Source organism: Triticum aestivum, chromosome 3A, assembly GCF_018294505.1.
Source record: "Triticum aestivum cultivar Chinese Spring chromosome 3A, IWGSC CS RefSeq v2.1, whole genome shotgun sequence".
Lineage (NCBI taxonomy): Eukaryota > Viridiplantae > Streptophyta > Magnoliopsida > Poales > Poaceae > Triticum > Triticum aestivum.
In genome coordinates, this window is record NC_057800.1 from 500,750,525 (window position 1) to 500,770,185 (window position 19,661).

The 19,661-nt window shown below is 49.3% G+C and overlaps 1 protein-coding gene across 1 annotated transcript; it reads right to left on the reverse strand.

The window, feature by feature from the left end:
* Nucleotides 1-264: 264 nt before the first annotated feature.
* LOC123058499 (transcription factor RAX2) lies at nt 265-1,941 on the reverse strand. The gene is made up of 3 exons (XM_044481215.1): nt 1,541-1,941; nt 1,211-1,340; nt 265-1,064 (listed from the first exon to the last, which is right to left on the reverse strand). The coding sequence occupies exons 1-3, from the start codon at nt 1,674-1,676 to the stop codon at nt 428-430; spliced, it is 903 nt and encodes a 300-aa protein (XP_044337150.1). The 5' UTR covers nt 1,677-1,941; the 3' UTR covers nt 265-427.
* Nucleotides 1,942-19,661: the final 17,720 nt, after the last annotated feature.

Here is a 19,661-nt window from a genome sequence, read left to right on the forward strand (position 1 = left end):
TCATCATCTACTCCCTCCGTTCCAAAATATAGCGCGTCCTCGATTTCCGTGCTTCAACTTTGACCATTAATTTAATCAACAAGACCGACTGCGGCGGGCGAAAAAATTATACCAATGAATTCGTATTCAAAAAAGTTTTTAATTATATAATTTTTGATCCCGCCGTAGTCGGTCTTGTGGGTTAAATTTATGGTCAAAGTTGAACCTCGAAAAGCGTGGGCGCGCTATATTTTGGAACGGAGGGAGTATGACATAGCAGTGGAGTGGCGGATAAGATAATGTACATGTAATGATCCATCTCATGGACACAGAAAATTAACAGGGGCAAGGCGGCGCCAGCCAGCCAGCCAGCAGCTACGGCGATCGACGACTAGGCATGAACATCTTGCGCATGGATGCGCTGACATTAGTGGCTTGGTTTTGTTTCTCATGTCAGGCTGGGGCACAGGCCGGCGCCCGGCGGCTTGACGTTGACGTGGTCGGCGTCGGCCGCCCACATCTCCGCCTGCGCGTTGGGGAAGTAGCACGCGGAGAGCTCCTGCAGGGACGATTGCGCCCTGCTGTCTTGCGCTTGCAGCAGCAACGCCCCGAACCCGCCGAACAGGTCCGCCTGGGAGAAGTCGCCGCCCCCGACCAGCTCGGGCAAGAACATGTCCTCGAAGGCCATGTTGATGGCCCAGCTGTTGGCGGCGGCCGGCGTCGGCATGGCCGGGAATTCGGCGAGCGGCGCCGCCGCGTTGACGTTGTAGTGAGCGAGTGGCGCGGCCTGGTGGGACGGGGAGTACATGGCGCCGAAGCTGGCCGCGTCGCCGCTCGCCGTGGTGACGGCGGACGAGGCGGACGCGGGCGACGGCTGCATGTACGATGCGCATTGGCTCTGCGGGGCGGGCGGTGGCGTGGCGATCGTCGCGCCGCGGGCATGTCCCCGGGCGGCGGTGCCGTGGTGGTGGTGGTACTGCTGCTGCTGGTGCATGGCCATGGCCTTCTTCTTGAGCTTGGTGTTCCAGTAGTTCTTGACGTCGTTGTCCGTCCTGCCGGGAAGCTTGGACGCGATGATAGACCACCTGCAGGTCGGGCACACACACCAGAGAGACACGATCAGTCAATTACGTGACAATACTGCAGGAGTGGCAGCTACAAACAAATCTGACGGGACGCTTTGGAATCAGCATGCGATTCAGTGCACATGCGCTCAGCTAAATCGGTTTACCTGCTTCCGATGGAGTTGTAGAGGGAGCAGATGACCATGTCCTCCTGCTCGGTGTAGCCGCCGTGCTTGATGTCCGGCCGGAGGTAGTTGAGCCACCTCAGCCGGCAGCTCTTGCCGCACCGGTTAAGCCCTGCGCGCGCACGAATCAAAGCTTAGCAACCATGGGAAATTAGGAAGCTCCTCGAACCACAAAAGGACGACGCCGGCCGGCCGGCAGCGATCGATCCCTATCTAGTCCTTCCCCGGCACCGCCGCACCGGCAGGCCAGGCTAGCGCCGGCCGGGGCGGCGATTGCTGCAGCACGCGCCGCGGCTACACGTACGCACGTACCTGCTTTCTGCGGGAGCGCGATCCAGTTGCCGACGGCGCCGTGGCTCCGGACGTAGCTCCGCAGCAGCTCGTCCTCCTCCGGCGCCCACGGGCCCCTCTTCACGCTCGCCTTGTCGCAGCACGGCGCGCGCCCCATGCCTGCTGGTCCCTCTCGCTCTACCACCACCACGCCGCCGAATTCCCCGCCTAAATCCGCCCAAGAAAACACAGGCCGGCCCGCGCGCGAGCAGGAAGGAGGCCTCTCGTCGCTGCCGCGGCACGGAGGCAGGGCGTATGGATTGATCAAACCTTCCTGCAGCGGGCGGCGAGCTGGGTCGGTGTGGGTGGTGCTGTGCGTTGTGGACTCGCGGTGTTGCAGCAGCGCAGCAGATGGAAGGCAGACAAGGCTAGTAGGCTTGCAGGGAGGGGGCGCGCCGCCTTTTATACCGGGCGTCTGAGCAATCAGGGGGCTTGGGTGGGTGGAGGTGGGGCCGCGTACGTACCTACGTGGTACGACCATTATCCCGACGACGCCGTCTCTGTCTCTCTCCCCTCGACCGTAGCATTGTCCCGCTCCGTGGCCGTATTTTTCCAAATAAATTTTGGTTTCGCGCGCGTATTATCGGGCTGCTGCTGTTGACTGCCATCTAATTTCGGGGGTCGCTTCTCTTCTACTTCTGGGCGTCAGTGGGCATCGGTCATATATAATTCCTCCCTCTGTACTTGTGCGCGAGACGATCGACCGGCCACTTGTTGCTCGGTCACGCGGAGGAGATGTGCTTAGAAAAATCCATCTGGGGAGCTGCGGTGCGGCCCGTTTGCGTTTCGTGCCAAATGTGCTCCACATTTCGGGGTTTCCCTTCAGTGGATCGATCAGATGGAAGACGCGTGGGTAGTAGCGGCCGCCTGAGCTTCTTCTCCGCGTTTCTTGGCGGACGTCATGGCTTCGCCCCCGATCGATCCCGCGTGTGGTGGCACTGAAACTCTGATGAAATGTCGCACCCGGTCACGGATCCGATCCAGTTTCAGAGTCAGACTGACGCAGGGCTGAAACCGATCGAACGGGGAGCAGGTGAGCGAGCCATGGCGCACCCCGAACTGCACCAATATTCTCGCCGCGGCAGTATAGCCAAGCTGATCAATCTCTGAAATCTACTAGGAGTAGAATCCAATTGTGTCTTGTGATGACGAGTGCGTCAGCTTCAGAGCCCAGACGAACGCGGTGATGCCGCTTCTCCCCGATCCACGAAAACCGCAGTGCTTTGCTTCGTCTGTCAAACTCGCGCCCATGCATGCGGATAAGCACCGTACTAAACAAAGAGCATAGCTAGGGCATGGCCGTACGAATACTTTGGCGATGCTTTCGGCAGAGGAAGGGAGCATCCGAGTTTCTACACCCTGAGCAGCGCAGGTGGTCAAGCGCTCTGACTCACGAGCTTGGGCGAGACCGGAGGAGAGCACCCGGTTTGCATGCAGTTACACCGAATCCGTTTGACATCACGAACTGGCATGGCATGGGTGGCACATTGACCATTGCCTCTTTCTTATTCTAGTTGGGGAGAGGGAAAGAAGACGGCAATCATGGTGTACACAGTGGTGCCAACGCGAGGTCCAGGCTGCCGTATTATTCTAAGATCACATCCCCAGCAAGAAAATGGTGGCAACGCAAGAAGGGAAGAGGCTGCGGTTCTAGTAGCTTTGACTAATGTTTCTGTTCCGACATGTTTCAAAGAGTTGGACTCTGAGGACCTGGCAAAAAAGGTTTTTAAATGAAGCGCGTCGCAACATTAACAGATTCACATGCTAGTTTGTTGGGGTCGTGCCGCCATGCCATTTCTTTTAGCAGAGATTATGATGTGTGTGTTTGAATTTTTCGTTGGTTCGCTGTACTTATGAACTTTGCGCGCTTGCTGATTATACAGTACAACTTGGTTCGCTGTCATGTGGATTCAGAAGCATTACAGGTCGTCGTTGTGGAGATATAGTAACATGCTCTCATGAGATTTCATGGCGCAGCACGGTGCCACAATCACAGGTTTTTTACGGGTCAGAACGACTTTGTGGGGCACTAGATCCAGTAATCATCTCTGTATACCATACCAAAAGATGTGTCCCATGCATGTTGAAAACCTTGCGGATTCACATTTCTAGGCTGGACTTACGGTGACAAAGAAACATTTCAGGGCAGCGTGGGAGTAGAAAAACTTACACCAGGGTAAGTATACCCCAAAATCCAGCATCTTTTTCAGTCCAAACACCAAAGTAAATGAAAGGGATAGTGTTTGTGTAATACTAGATATATTAACTGAAGCTTTGTCTGACAAGTATTTGGGTCTACCAACCATTGTTAGTATTGACCGCAGTGACTGTTTTCAGCATCTTGTTGACAGAGTATGCCAGAGATTGAAGAGATGGAAAGGAAAAAATTATCAGTTCAAGGTAAAGAGATTCTCCTAAGAGCAGTGGTGCAGGCAATTCCATCTTCTACTATGTCCGTGTTTAAGTTACCGAAAGGGATATTAAACCCATTAAGAGGCGCTAGAATGGTGGCCAACCAGCTACCCATGTGGCGCATGCTGGTTGGTCACGGTGAGAAAGTATTTTTTATAGTTTTTTAAATGGTAGAAAGACTTTTATTGAGAGAAGTTTTTTTAGGCTTTTTCTTTTTTTTTCTTTTAAGATGGTTGTGATGTCCACGTGAAGCGAGAATATTTTTAAACCCATTAAGAGGCGCTAGAATGGTGGCCAACTAGCTATGCTGGTTGGTCACGGTGAGAAAGTTTTTTTTAGGGTTGTTTTAAATGGTAGGGAGATTTTTATTGAGAGAAGTTTTTCTAGGTTTTTCTTTTTTCCTTTTAAGATGGTTGTGATGTGCACGTGACGCGAGAATATTTTTTTAATTTTTTGACAAGGTGGTAAGGTGCGTATAGCTTCCTCTCAAGCGACCCGCAATGGCGGGCCCCAACCACTAGTGTAAATCAATTACTGATGAATTGTCGAGTTTCTGGTGGGGTGGTGGAGAAGAGAAAAGGAAAATGCACTAGTTTGCATGGTGGAAAATGTGTGTCCCGAAGAAGAAGCGAGGTATGGGGTTTTGAGACCTGCACAACTTTAACCTTGCTATGTCAGCAAAGCAGTGTTGGTGACTTCTTCAGAATCCCGACTCTTTGTGTGCACGTGTTCTGAGTGTGGAATATTATCCAGATGATGATATCCTAAAAGCTGGCCCAAAGAAATGTTTCTCGTTTACGTGGCAAAGTACAGTTGCTGGGATACAAACTTTCAAGAGGGGCTGTATTTGGCGAGTGGGCATTGATTCATAGATTAATATTTGGGAGGATCCATGGATTCCATCTAGTGCAACAAGGAAGCTTATTACCCCTAGAGGTGGAATTATGTTATCAAAAGTGCAAAACATAACTGACCCCCACACGGGACAGTGGGACGAGGCACTAATTCAAAGTGTGTTCTCACCAGTGGATGTGCGCAGAATACTTCAAATCCCCCTCCATGTTCAAGCTTTGAAAGATTTTGTGGCATGGCACTACACTAGATCCGAAACTTTCTTAGTATGTTTGGCATACCATGTGGAGTTCAACCACCAGTTCAGACGCCATTATGCAAATTTGAATAGTTCAAGGAGTGCTCAACTGAATGCGATTTGGAAGGAGCTATGGAAACTTCGCCTTCCAGGGAAGATTAAGCATTTTGGTTGGAAAGTGCTAAAGGGGGTATTACCATGTTACGGTGTACTTGCAGGCAGATTGATACGTCTCCAACGTATCTACTTTTCCAAACACTTTTGCCCTTGTTTTGGACTCTAACTTGCATGATTTAAATGGAACTAACCCGGACTGACGCTGTTTTCAGCAGAATTGCCATGGTGTTATTTTTGTGCAGAAATAAAAATTCTCGGAATAACCTGAAACTTCACGGAGAATATTTTTGGAATATATAAAAAATACTGGCGAAAGAATCAAGGCCAGGGGGCCCACACCCTGTCCACGAGGGTGGGGGGACGCCTACCCCCCTGCGCGCGCCCCCTGCCTCGTGGGCCCCATGGTGCTCCACCGACCTCAACTCCAACTCTATATATTCACGTTCGGGGAGAAAAAATTCAAAGAGAAGGATTCCTCACGTTTTATGATACGGAGCCACCGCCAAGCCCTAATCTCTCTCGGGAGGTGAGGGAGTCCTGTATTAGGGGGTCTCCGGACAGCCGGACTATATCCTTTGACGGGACTGTTGGACTATGAAAATACAAGATTGAAGACTTCGTCCCGTGTCCGGATGGGACTCTACTTGGCGTGGAAGGCAAGCTAGGCAATACAGATATGTATACCTCCTCCTTTGTAGCCGACCTTGTGTAACCCTAGCCCCCTCCGGTGTCTATATAAACCGGAGGGTTTTAGTCCGTAGGATAACAGACAATCATACCATAGGCTAGCTTCTAGGGTTTAGCCTCTCCGATCTCGTGGTAGATCAACTCTTGTACTACTCATATTATCAAGAATAATCAAGCAGGACGTAGGGTTTTACCTCCATCAAGAGGGCCCGAACCTGGGTAAAACATCGTGTCCCCTGCCTCATGTTACCATCCGCCTTAGACGCACAGTTCGGGACCCCCTACCCGAGATCCGCCGGTTTTGACACCGACATTGGTGCTTTCATTGAGAGTTCCTCTATGTCGTCATCATTAGGCTTGATGGCTCCTCCAATCATCAATAGCGATGCAGTCCAGGGTGAGACTTTTCTCCCTGGACAGATCTTTGTATTCGGCGGCTTCGCACTGCGGGCCAACTCGCTTGGCCATCTGGAGAAGATCGAGAGTTACGCCCCTGGCCACCAGGTCAGGTTTGGAAGCTTAAACTACACAACCGATATCCGCGGAGACTCGATCTTCGACGGATTCGAGCCCCTGCCTAGTGCGCCACACGGTCACGATGAGCATGATTTAGCTCTACCATCAGACAGTGTTTAGGAGATCGCACCGGCAACCGCTCTGACCCTCAATTCGGAACCAGTTGCACCATCCATGGACGAGTGGACAGACCCCGCCACGGAGGCCGTATTTTCAGCGGCGATTGAGCCGAGTATCGACCTTACCCTTCACGGGAGCCGTGACGCCGAACTGCCGGATCCTTCCCTGGCCACGGACTCCGAACCGCCTGCGCCTGTGCCTATTGAATCCAACTGGGCACCGATCATGGAGTTTACCTCCACGGATATCTTTCAGCACTCGCCCTTCGGCGACATACTGAACTCATTAAGGTCTCTCTCCTTTTCAGGAGAGTCCTGGCCGAACTATGTCCGGCAGGATTGGGATGCGGATGACGAAGAAATTCGCCGCCCACCCACCACCCACTCAGTAGCCACTGTCGATGATTTGACCGACATGCTCGACTTCGACTCCGAAGACATCGACGGTATGGACGACGATGCAGGAGACGAAAAGGAACCACTGCCCACAGGGCACTGGATGCCCACTTCATCATATGACGTATACATGGTGGACACACCCAAAGAAAACGACGACGAGGAACGGAAGGACGCAGCGAAGGGTTGTTCCCTCGAGAAGCAGTCAAAGCGGCGGCGTAAGCGCCGCTCCAAATCCCGCCTCGGCAGAAACAATGATCATATAGACCCAGGATTAGAGCAGGGTGAACCATCGCCCGACCATGGCAACACGGAGAATCAAACCGAACAACCCGACTCCGTCGAAGATAACATTCCGGACGACATCACACCGGACAGGCATCCGGAGCAACAGAATGCCCATCAAAGGCTTGTTGCCACTGCGAGGAGTCTGAAAAAGCAGAAGCAAAGGCTCAGGGCTGCACAAGACACACTCAGAATCAGATGGAGTGAAGTACTCAACACTGCAGTGAAGTACGGCGGTAATCGCCACGCCAAGAGCTACCCGAAGAAAAAGTTGCTACATGAACTCGATGAGGAGGCCTTAGATCCCCCGCAATTAAAAAACAAAACGGCCATCCGGTCGGATAGACGACCTCATGACCAACATAGAGCGGCAAACGACGCCACACATAAGCCAGTACGCGATCCACGCGAGGGCTCGCATCAAAAGGACGGCGCAACCAGATCCATATACGGGCCACGCAAGCGCGCTCCAGCATGCAATGCAACACAACAAACATCCAAACACCACGGTACACCCAAATACAGGGGTGCCGCACACCCCCTATGTTTCACCGATGAGGTGCTGGACCATGAATTTCCAGAGGGATTCAAACCCGTAAACATAGAGGCGTACGATGGAACGACAGACCCTGGGGTCTAGATTGAGGACTACATCCTCCATATCCACATGGCTCGAGGAGACGATCTCCACGCCATCAAGTACTTACCCCTCAAGCTCAAAGGGCCAGCTCGACACTGGCTTAAAAACCTCCCCGAAAACTCCATTGGAAGCTGGGAAGAGCTCGAGGACGCCTTTCGGGCAAATTTTCAAGGGACCTATGTCCGACCACCGGATGCAGACGATTTAAGTCATATAACTCAACAGCCCGGAGAGTCAGCCCGAAAGCTTTGGAACAGGTTCCTCACTAAAAAGAACCAAATAGTCGACTATCCGGACGCCGAAGCCTTAGCAGCTTTCAAGCACAGCGTTCGAGACGAATGGCTTGCCAGACACCTCGGCCAAGAAAAACCGAGAACAATGGCAACATTAACAAGCCTCATGACCCGCTTTTGCGCGGGCGAGGACAGCTGGTTAGCCCGATGCAGCACCAGCGACCCAAGTACATCTGAAGTCAGGGACGGAAACGGGAAATCATGATGCAGCAAAAACAAGCGCCGAAATAAAGAAGACAGCCCGAAGAGCACAACAGTAAACGCCGGATTTAGAAGCTCGCGGCCAGGTCAACAAAAGCTGCCCTCCAAAGGCAACAAAGACGAACTGTCCCGCCTAAACAAGATTCTGGATAACATATGTCAGATCCACAACACCCCCGATAAGCCTGCAAATCATACCCATAGAGAATGTTGGGTTTTCAAGCAGTCCGGCAAGCTCAACGCCGAACATAAGGGGCAGGATACACCAAGCAAAGACGAGGACGAGCCTCACAAGCAAAGCACTGGGGAACAGAAGAAATTCCCACCAGAAGTCAAAACAGTCAACATGTTACACGTGATAAAGGGGAGAAACAAAGCGGCACTCCTAGAGACACATGCCCCAGGGCCTATCACCGCGGAGTTCTGCCACTGATCGTCCCAACCGATCACCTTTGACCATCGGGATTACTCGGCAAGTATCCGGCGTGCAGGATGGGCTGCCTTGGTATTAGACCCAATAATTGACAGATACCACTTCACACGAGTCCAGATGGACGGTGGCAGCAGTTTAAACCTGATATATCAGGTCACAGTCCGCAACATGGGGATAGACCCAACAAAAATTAACCATAGCAATACTACCTTTAAAGGAGTCACGCCAGGCCCAGAAGCCCATTGCACAGGTTCCCTGCTACTAGAGGTTATATTCGGCTTTCCCGATAACTTCCGCAGCGAAAAGTTAACCTTTCACATCGCTCCGTTCCAAAGTGGCTATCAAGCACTACTCGGACGCGAAACTTTCGCTCGCTTTAACGCAATACCGCATTACGCTTCTCTCATGCTTAAGATGCCCGGTCCACGCGGCATCATTACAGTAAATGGAAATATTGAGCGCTCCTTGCGTGCGGAAGACCGTGCGGCTGCCTTGGCAGCCGCACACTAAACGACCTCACCAACTAAAGAATCTTACAGGTCGTTAAGACCACAGACGCGGTTAGACGAGTCTGGCGCAGCTATATGTAATTGATACACATGACCATCATGCTACACCCGTCCAGGATACGGCATAATGGAGACACAGGCGCAGACGTGCAGCAGGGACCCATTCCAAGGATTCTTTTTAGATTAAGACCATGCGTAAACCTTTTTTACTGTCTCTTGTTGATACACATCCCCCGGATTCTTAGTACAATGGAGAAGGATGCTGACGTATTGGCATGTGGCCACGTCAGAATATTGCACGTACCTGGACACCAGGGGCTTATTACAAAGGGCACTGCTTAAGCCCGGTTTCCACCATAAAGACCGAATACCTTAGGGAGTGTTCGGCGTCGCAAGTTTGGCCTTATATGCATCAGCTCTAAATCATGTCTTTGGTCAAATGTTGGGTTTGCCCGGCTCCTGTGTTTTGCTGCCTTACATTCCGCTCTATCGGCTAAGGCGGCACCAGGAGAACTACTGCGATTGTGCCCTGGTTCATCCGGACGAGCACCTCAGTAGAGAAAGCCGAAAACTGACTGTCATGATATAGTGTGAGACTGGTCAACCACTCGATGACCTAGCGGAATCTTCGGGATTCCTCCGCTTTAACGAAGGGCTGTTTCCCGGCCAGGCATGTACGCACCCCGAATTCGGATGAGTGCGGAGCCACTAGGGGCTATATAGTAGCCCCACTGTCAAACTCCTCTGGCTAAGTGAAAGTGTTAAAGCATTATAGTCCGGTTGCCTAGTTCGCTGCGCTATCACCTCCTTAATGGACCAAGACGTTGGATCAAGTGTGAACATGCGTCTTCTGCAAACACCCCTGCATTATATGCGCGGGGGCTGAAGCCGACGACTGCAATCTTTCAGGTTATATACATATATACATAAACGGCCGCACATGAGGCATCATAGCACTTTTGGGCAAAAGTATAAATGAAGCCTTGATAAATTCAATAAAACATTGTTTTTACAATGGGAATACATGTCATTCAAACATAATATTCTTCAAGCACTGAGCCTCTATCGAACGAGCGCCTTCAAGAACTTCTTCAAAGTAGTGCTCGGCAGCCACTCGGCCTATGGCCGAACCCTGCGCCGCAACAGTGGTGGCATCCATCTCCGCCCAATATGTTTTGACACGGGCAAGGGCCATCCGCGAGCCTTCTATGCACGTCGACCTCTTTATAGCATCGATGTGTGGCACAACGCCAAGGAATTGTTGCACTAAGCTAAAGTAGCTATTCGGCCTTGGCCCTCATGGCCACAAATGATCCACAGCGGACCTCATGGCCAGTCTGGACAATCTATGGAGCTTGGCCCAACCGGTCAATCGCTCATTCAGCAACAACGGACGGACTGGAGCGTGAAACTGTGACCAGAACAGCTTCTCCACTTCAGGACCCTTCTAATCCTTGAAGTACTCGGTCGCATCCGCAGCACTCGCAGCCAAATCCATGTACTCATCCGCACAACTCCATAGTCGGTCCAGAGGAGCATATTTCGGATCTCCGAACTTAGTCCGCAACAAGAAGGGCTTCCCAGAAACGATATTTGCAGCTTGATTCAGCTCCTCCTTCGTCGCTCTAATTTTGGAGCGGGCCTCCTTGGCAGCCACCCGGGCCTTCTCCAGGTCCGTCGCCTTCACCCGGTTTTCTTATTCAGGAAGCCGGTAACGGTCGGCAGCATATTTTAACTCCACAACCATCTTGGCAATTTTTTCTTTGCTCCCGCAATGTGCGGCCTGTTCGGCCCTTAACTCTCTAGCCGCCTTTAAAGCGACCGCATTACTACTCCTTGCTTGCTCCTTGTCTCGGGCAAGCTCCGCCCTAAGGGTCTCCACGGTGGCAGCTCCATCTGCAGTCACAACATATTAAAGATACTGGCATCATGCTGCTCTTACTTTGTGACATTCACCAGAAAAATCACCTACCCTGTGCCTCGTCAAGCCGCTTGTTAACAAGCATGATGTTGGCATCTGCCGCATCTAGTTGCCGCTTTAGTTCGGCAAACCCATCAGTCCGGCTAGCCACCGGAGCTTCAACCACCTGCACATAAAGGCGGTCTGGTTATTACCTGGGACTATGATCCTCTGTTTGCCGCCGTTCTCGACGACAACCAGAGTCTCAGGGGCTACTATCTACACAGGGCACACCTAAAAATGTGCGGTACTGTCAAAAATGTACATCATTTCACGTACCTCAAAACCTGTCAGTAGACTCATAAAGGCTTCATGCAACCCGCTTTCGGCGGACGAAATCCTTTCAATCACCGTACCCATCAACGTACGGTGCTCTTCTGAGATAGTCGCTCGCTCTAGCAGATCCCTCAGTACGTCCGAACGCATACCAGATGGTGCCGGACTCTTTTGATTGCTCTCTTCAAGAGCCGGATACTGGGGACTTCGGGTGGCCATAGGATTACCTTCTGGCCTTGCCGGATCAGGAGAAACCCTCCGCGACGAAACCACGGGGTCGCCCGCCTCATGAGGCGGTGTGGCAGGGGGAGGCATTTCGCTCTCCATCATCTCTGGAAGAAGATCCCCCGAAGATGAGCTCTGCTAAGAAGGGCTAAGATCCGAACTACAAGATAAATGCTTCGGTTATTTTCCTTAGAAGTAAGGTAGGATATCTTCACTATTAAGTACTTTTTGATTACTTACAGCTCGTTAGAGGGCTGACCCCCGTGCGGACATTGTGCGGCAAGAACACACTAGAGGTAGTCCTCTTCCTTCCCCGGGGAGAGAGAAGGTCAGATTCTTCCCCTTGGTTATCCTCCCTCGCGGAGGCGCCCATTCCCTCGGTTGGAATAGGTAGCGATGGAGGCACGCTTTTGCCCTCTTTATTCCCCCCTTCATCTTCCTTTGAGGGCACCAGACAAGGTGCTGGCTCGAGCATCTTTTCCCGCACCGGATTATCCAAGCCTTCAGGAAGGGGGGCCGAACACCGGATCATCTTCGCCTTTGTTATCCAGTCCTGGTCAAAGAGCGATTCCTCAGAATGATGTCATGATAAATAAAAGGACCGTGTGATCGGCCATGGGATTACTTACTTGGGCAGCAATGCGGTTGCTGCTCAGGCCCACGTCCTAGGTAGTGTCCGGACACTCTATTTGGGGTCTGAAGAATGATTTGTACATCTCCTTGTGCGTCATGCCGAGGAAATTCTGAATAGTGCGCGGTCCTTCCGGGTTGAATTCCCACATGCGGAGGGGACGGCGTTTGCAAGGCTGGACTCGACCAATCAGCATAACTTGCATTACCATAACCAGACTGAAATCTCCCTCGAAGAGATCTCAGATACGGCTCTGCAGTATTGGCACGTCCTTGGCTGGACCCCAGCTCAGCCCCCTGTTGATCCATGAAATCAGTTGTGGTGGAGGGCCTGAGCGAAAGGTGGGGGCAGCTACCCACTTGGCACTTCGGGGAGCTGTGACGTAAAACCACTCCCGTTGCCACAATCCGGACACCTCTGGAAAGGAACCCTTTGGCCATGGAGCGTTAGGAATTTTGCTTATTAGAGCACCTCCGCACGCCGCATACTGCCCCTTGACCATCTTCGGCTTCAGATCGAAGGTCTTGAGCCATAGGCCGAAGTGAGGGGTAATGCGGAGGAAGGCCTCACAAACGACAATAAATGACGAGATGTGAAGAAGGGAATCCGAGGCCAGATCGTGAAAATCCAGCCCATAATAGAACATAAGACCCCTAACAAAGGGATCCAGAGCGAGGCCTAGTCCTCGAAGGAAGTGGGAGGCGAACACAATGCTCTCCTTGGGTTCGGGACTAGGGACAACATGCCCTCTGGCGGGCAGCCTATGCGAAATTTCGGCGGTCAGGTATCTGGCTTCCCTCAACTTCTTGATATCCTCCTCCGTGATGGAGGAAGGCATCCACCGGCCTTGAAGGATGGATCCGGACATGATTGAAGGTCCGAAGCACCTGACATGGGCTTTGGGTGTTAGAACTTGAGGCGGGGGAAGGATTCGATTGAGCACGGGAGGAAAAAAAGTAAAAGCCTTGTCCCTTTATAAAGAGGGTGAATATCAAGCGTCCTCCTCGTGGCCGTTTGGGACTTGCCTAAGATCTAGGAGTCCTAGGCACGATTGGGTTACCCACGTCCGTATTAATGAGAATCCCGTAATAAAGGGAACACGATCTCTACTTTGACAAGACGTGTCAAGAAACCGCCTCGCGTTATGTGCGTGGCTGGTTAAAGAAAAATGGTTCAAATAATTACCGGGCCATGGCGTGATGTCATGCTGCCAAAACGTGTCAGCAGATTAGATTTGTGGAAATATTATTCTCTCTATGGTGGTATGTGGAACTTATTTTGCAGGGTCGGACACTATCCTTGTATTAAAACTCTTCCGTGGTGTATTCGGAGGAGGAACCCGCCTTGCAATGCCGAAGACAACATTGCGCGCCGGACTCATCGTCATTGAAGCCTGGTTCAGGGGCTACCGAGGGAGTCCTGGATTAGGGGGTCTCTGGACAGCCGGACTATATCCTTTGGCCGGACTGTTGGACTATGAAGATACAAGATTGAAGACTTCGTCCCGTGTCCGGATGGGACTCTACTTGGCGTGGAAGGCAAGCTAGGCAATACAGATATGTATATCTCCTCCTTTGTAACCGACCTTGTGTAACCCTAGGCCCCTCCGGTGTCTATATAAACCGGAGGGTTTTAGTCCGTAGGACAACAGACAATCATACCATAGGCTAGCTTCTAGGGTTTAGCCTCTCCGATCTCGTGGTAGATCAACTCTTGTACTACTCATATTATCAAGAATAATCAAGCAGGACGTAGGGTTTTACCTCCATCAAGAGGGCTCGAACCTGGGTAAAACATCGTGTCCCCTGCCTCATGTAACCATCCGCCTTAGACGCACAGTTCGGGACCCCCTACCCGAGATCCGCCGGTTTTGACACCGACAGGAGGGCTGATCTGGAGTCCGTTCGGGGCTCCGGAGAGGGGAATCCATCGCCATCATCATCATCAAACTTCCTCCATCACCAATTTCATGATGATTACCATCGTGCGTGAGTAATTCCATCGTAGACTTGCTGGACGGTGATGGGTTGGATGAGATTTATCATGTAATCGAGTTAGTTTTGTTATGGTTTGATCCCTAGTATCCATTATGTTCTGAGATTGATGTTCCTATGACTTTGCCATGCTTAATGCTTGTCACTGGGGCCCGAATGCCATGATTTCAGATCTGAACCTATTATGTTTTCATGAATATATGCGAGTTCTTGATCCTATCTTGCAAGTCTACAATCACCTATTATGTGTTATGATCCGTTAACCCGGAAGTGACAATAATCGAGATACTTACCGGTGATGACCGTAGTTTGAGGAGTTCATGTATTCACTAAGTGTGAATGCTTTGGTCCGGTACTCTATTAAAGTGAGGCCTTAATATCCCTTAGTTTCCAATAGGACCCCGCTGCCACGGGAGGGTAGGACAAAAGATGTCATGCAAGTTCTTTTCCATAAGCACGTATGACTATATTTGTAATACATGCCTACATTACATTGATGAACTGGAGCTTGTTCTGTGTCACCCTATGTTATAACTGTTGCATGAGGAATCGCATCCAACATAATTATCCATCACTGATCCATTGCCTAGGACCTTTTCACATATTGATCTTTGCTTAGTTACTTTTTCGTTGCCACTGTTACAATCACTACAAAACCAATATTGTTACTTTTGCCACCGTTACCGTTACTTCCATATTACTTTGCTACTAAATACATTGCTATAGATATTAAGTTTTCCAGGTGTGGTTGAATTGACAACTCAGCTGCTAATACTTGAGAATATTCTTTGGCTCCCCTTGTGTCGAATCAATAAATTTGGGTTGAATACTCTACCCTCAAAAACTGTTGCGATCCCCTATACTTGTGGGTTATCACAGACATATACCCTTGATCCTGCAGTGCCCGCTGTGCAATATTGGTCTCAAAGATATTCAACACTGCTTGTTTACGTCCGTCCGGGCATCACAATTAGCCTGATGGAGGTTATCGACCGAGATGTTCGGCTAGACCGGTTCGGTTCTATAAGCCTGGATATATTGATCTGACTTTGCACGACAAAACATAACATACCAACGACGGAATTTATCCTGGTTGCCATATGGTTTATATGGTGGCGCTGGAGGAAATGTACATAGGGGGAGACAGTCCAACTACCGGAACAAACAACTATTTCCATTCGGGTACTTGCTAAAATTTTGTTCGTGCAAATAAACCAAACCAGCCTATTCGTAGGATTGATTATGCATGGAAGAATCGAAGTCTGGGAGTTGTAAAAGTGAACGTCGATGCGTCATTTCATGAGGAGAACTTCATAGATGAAAGTGCAAGTGTCACTTAAATTATGTTTTGGTGTGATGACAATATGGTTAGTGGAACTAATACCGGTTGCTAGAGTTTAACTAAGGATATTGGTTCCAAGTTGTCCTTGATGGAGGTGTGCGACCCCCCCCCAATTTAAAAAGATCAAAGGCATGGTTTACGAGCGTTTCATAGGTTTTTGTTTGGTTCGATTTGACTCGTAAGAAAAACCACACAACTAAGAGAGGTCACTGTGGATTTATGTCGTGTGGGAATGCTATCGTCAAAACCATATACACCAGCTTTCCTACTCCTACCACCATATATCCGATAGTGTGCTAGTTGTGGTATCCAGAAAGTTGCAAAAGAAGTGTTCTGGATACCCCATGCGCACGGGGTATTTTGACCCCCATGCGCATGGGGTGCTGCGTATCTTACCGGGTTCCCCATGCGCATGGGGGTCCAACGGGCAGAAACTCCAGCCCAGCCAAGAACACTATAAAAAAACTTCTTCTTCCTCCATCCCTAATCCTAATGTCTTGTTGAGCTCCACCATTGCTACACTCCATTTTGCTCAATACTCTCAATCCCTCCACCCAAATTTGTTGAAACTTTGGGGATTGAGAGAGCAAGACCCGATCTACACTTCGACCAAACCAAATAGCATTCCCCACAATATTCATCCATGATTGACTTGTTACTCTTGGAGCTTGGGCTCCTAGGCGGCTAGAGGTTCCTCCAGAAGCTTCCTTGCTTGTTGTGTGCTCCGGAGAAGTTTGCAAAGGTGTGGTGGTCGCCTTCAAGACCAACCCCGAGTGATTCGAGGCTCATCCGTTGGGGGTGACTCAAAAGAGATTACGGTGAGCCTTCGTGACGTTCCGCAAGCTTTGGCTCTGGCAGCGCTCTAAACGGAGAGTAGCTCTTCTCCAAGGAAGAGTGAACTTCGGGATAAAATTTGTGTCCTTGTATCACTTGTGGTTAATCCTTTCCCGCACTTTACTTTGCTTTGTATGCTTATTGGCTTGCTAGTTAGTTTGTTGCCTAGCATATTTAGCTTTAAGCTTGCTTCTCATATAGGTTGTGTTCACCTAGTTGCATATTTAGTGAACTCTATTTATCCCCAAGACCTAAAAATTGACAAGAAAGACTAAAATTTGTAGTCTCCTATTCACCCCCCTCTAGTCGACCATATCGATCCTTTCAATTGGTATCAGACCCTCATGCTCTAATATAAGGTTTTACAACCTTAGAGGATATGGACGATATAGGGAATGAGGGAGGTGTCGCACCTTGCGTAGGATGGTCATAACCTACCCCCCGTCGCGGCCGATGCATTAGGTGCTTCGGTCGTTGCTCCCGTCGCCGCCATTAACCCGGGTGCCCCCTTAACTATGGTCGACATTCTTTCAATGTTTGCGAACCTCAAAACCGCCATGTTGAAGGAAGTTCATTCCTCAGTCAAGGAGGAAATTGATGCTCGCTTAAAGCCCTCGACACCCGTGATACGTCCATTTTGCATCATGCTTTTATATTGATATTTATTGCATTATGGGCTGTTATTACAGATTATGTCTCAATACTTATGCCTATTCTCTCTTATTTTACAAGGTTTACATGAAGAGGGAGAATGCCGGCAGCTGGAATTCTGGGCTGGAAATGGAGCAAATATTAGAGACCTATTCTGTACAACTCCAAAAGTCCTAAAACTTCACGGGAGCAAGTTTCAGAATATATAAAAAAATATTGGGCGAAAGAGTACCAGAGGGGGGGGGGGCACCCACCATCCACGAGGGTGGGGGCGCGCCCTACCCCCTGGGCGCGCCCCCTGCCTTGTGGGCCCCCTGGCAGCCCTCTGATGCCCATCTTTGTCTATATGGAGTCTTTTGTCGAGGAAAAATTCATAAGCAAGCTCACGGGACAACACTCCGCCGCCACGAGGCGGAACCTTGGCGGAACCAATCTAGGGCTCCGGCGGAGCTGTTCTGCCGGGGAAACTTCCTTCCGGGAGGGGGAAATCATCACCATCATCACACCATTGATCTTCTCATCGGGAGGGGGTCAATCTCCATCAACTTCTTCACCAGCACCATCTCATCTCAAACCCTAGTTCATCTCTTGTATCCAATCTTTGTCCCAAAGCCTCAGATTGGTACCTGTGGGTTGCTAGTAGTGTTGATTACTCCTTGTAGTTGATGCTAGTTGGTTTACTTGGTAGAAGATCTTATGTTCAGATCCATTATGCATATTAATACCCCTCTGATTATGAACATGAATATGATTTGTGAGTAGTTACGTTTGTTCCTGAGGACATGGGAGAAGTCTTGCTATAAGTAGTCATGTGAATTTGGTATTCGTTCGATATTTTGATGAGATGTATGTTGTCTTTCCTCTAGTGGTGTCATGTGAACGTCGACTACATGACACTTCACCATTGTTTGGGCCTAGAGGAAGGCATTGGGAAGTAATAAGTAGATGATGTGTTGCTAGAGTGACAGAAGCTTAAACCCTAGTTTATAAGTTGCTTCGTAAGGGGCTGATTTGGATCCATACGTTTCATGTTGTGGTTAGGTTTACCTTAATAATTCTTTTGTAGTTGTGGATGCTTGCAATAGGGGTTAATCATAAGTGGGATGATTTTCCAAGGAAGGACAATACCCAAGCACCGGTCCACCCACATATCAAATTATCAAAGTACCGAACGCGAATCATATGAGCGTGATGAAAACAAGCTTAACGATAATTCCCATGTGTCCTCGGGAGCACTTTCCTTTATATAAGAGTTTGTCCAGGCTTGTCCTTTGCTACAAAAAGGATTGTCCATCTTGCTGCACCTTATTTACTTTTATTACTTGTTACTCGTTACAAATTACCTTATCACAAAACTATCTATTACCGATAATTTTAGTGCTTGCAGAGAATACCTTGCTGAAAACCGCTTATCATTTCCTTCTGCTCCTCGTTGGGTTCGACACTCTTACTTATCGAAAAGGCTACGATAGATCCCATACACGTGTGGGTCATCAAGACTCTTTTTTGGCGCCATTGCCGGGGAGTGAAGTGCCTTTGGTAGGTGGAATTTGGTAAGGAAAAATTTATATAGTGTGCTGAAATTTACTGTCACTTGTTACTATGGAACATAATCCTTTGAGGGGCTTGTTCGGGGTATCTTCACCCCGACCAGTAGAGCAAAGAGTTGCTCCTCAACCTACTAAACCTACTGAAAATGTTTATTTTGAAATTCCTTCGGGTATGATAGAGAAACTGCTAGCTAATCCTTTTACAGGAGATGGAACATTACATCCCGACTTGCACCTAATCTATGTGGATGAAGTTTGTGGATTATTTAAGCTTGTAGGTATGCCCGAGGATGTTATCAAGAAGAAGGTCTTACCTTTATATTTGAAGGGAAAGGAATTTACATGGTTTAGACTATGTGATGATATTGATATGGGATCATGGAACTACAACCGGTTGAAATTGGAATTTCATCAGAAGTTTTATCCTATGCATCTTGTTCATTGTTCGTAATTATATATATAATTTTTGGCCTCATGAAGGAGAAAGCATCGCTCAAGCTTGGGGGAGGCTTAAGTCAATGTTATATTCATGCCCCAATCATGAGCTCTTAAGAGAAATTATTATTCAAACAATTTATGCTCGGCTTTCTCTGGATAATCACTCCATGCTCGATACTTCTTGTACTGGCTCTTTTATGATGAAGACTATTGAATTTGAATGGGATTTATTGGAAAGAATTAAACGCAACTCTGAAGATTTGGATCTCGATGAAGGAAAGGAGTCAGGCATAACACCTAAGTTTGATTGTGTTAAATATTTTATGGATACCGATGCTTTCCGTGAATTTAGCACTAAATATGGGCTTGACTCTGAGATAGTAGCTTTTTTCTGTGAATCCTTCGCTACTCATGTTGATCTCCCTAAGGAGAAGTGGTTTAAATATAATCCTCCCGTTGAAGTAAAAGTAGTTGCACCTATTAAAGTTGAAGAAAAGACTATCA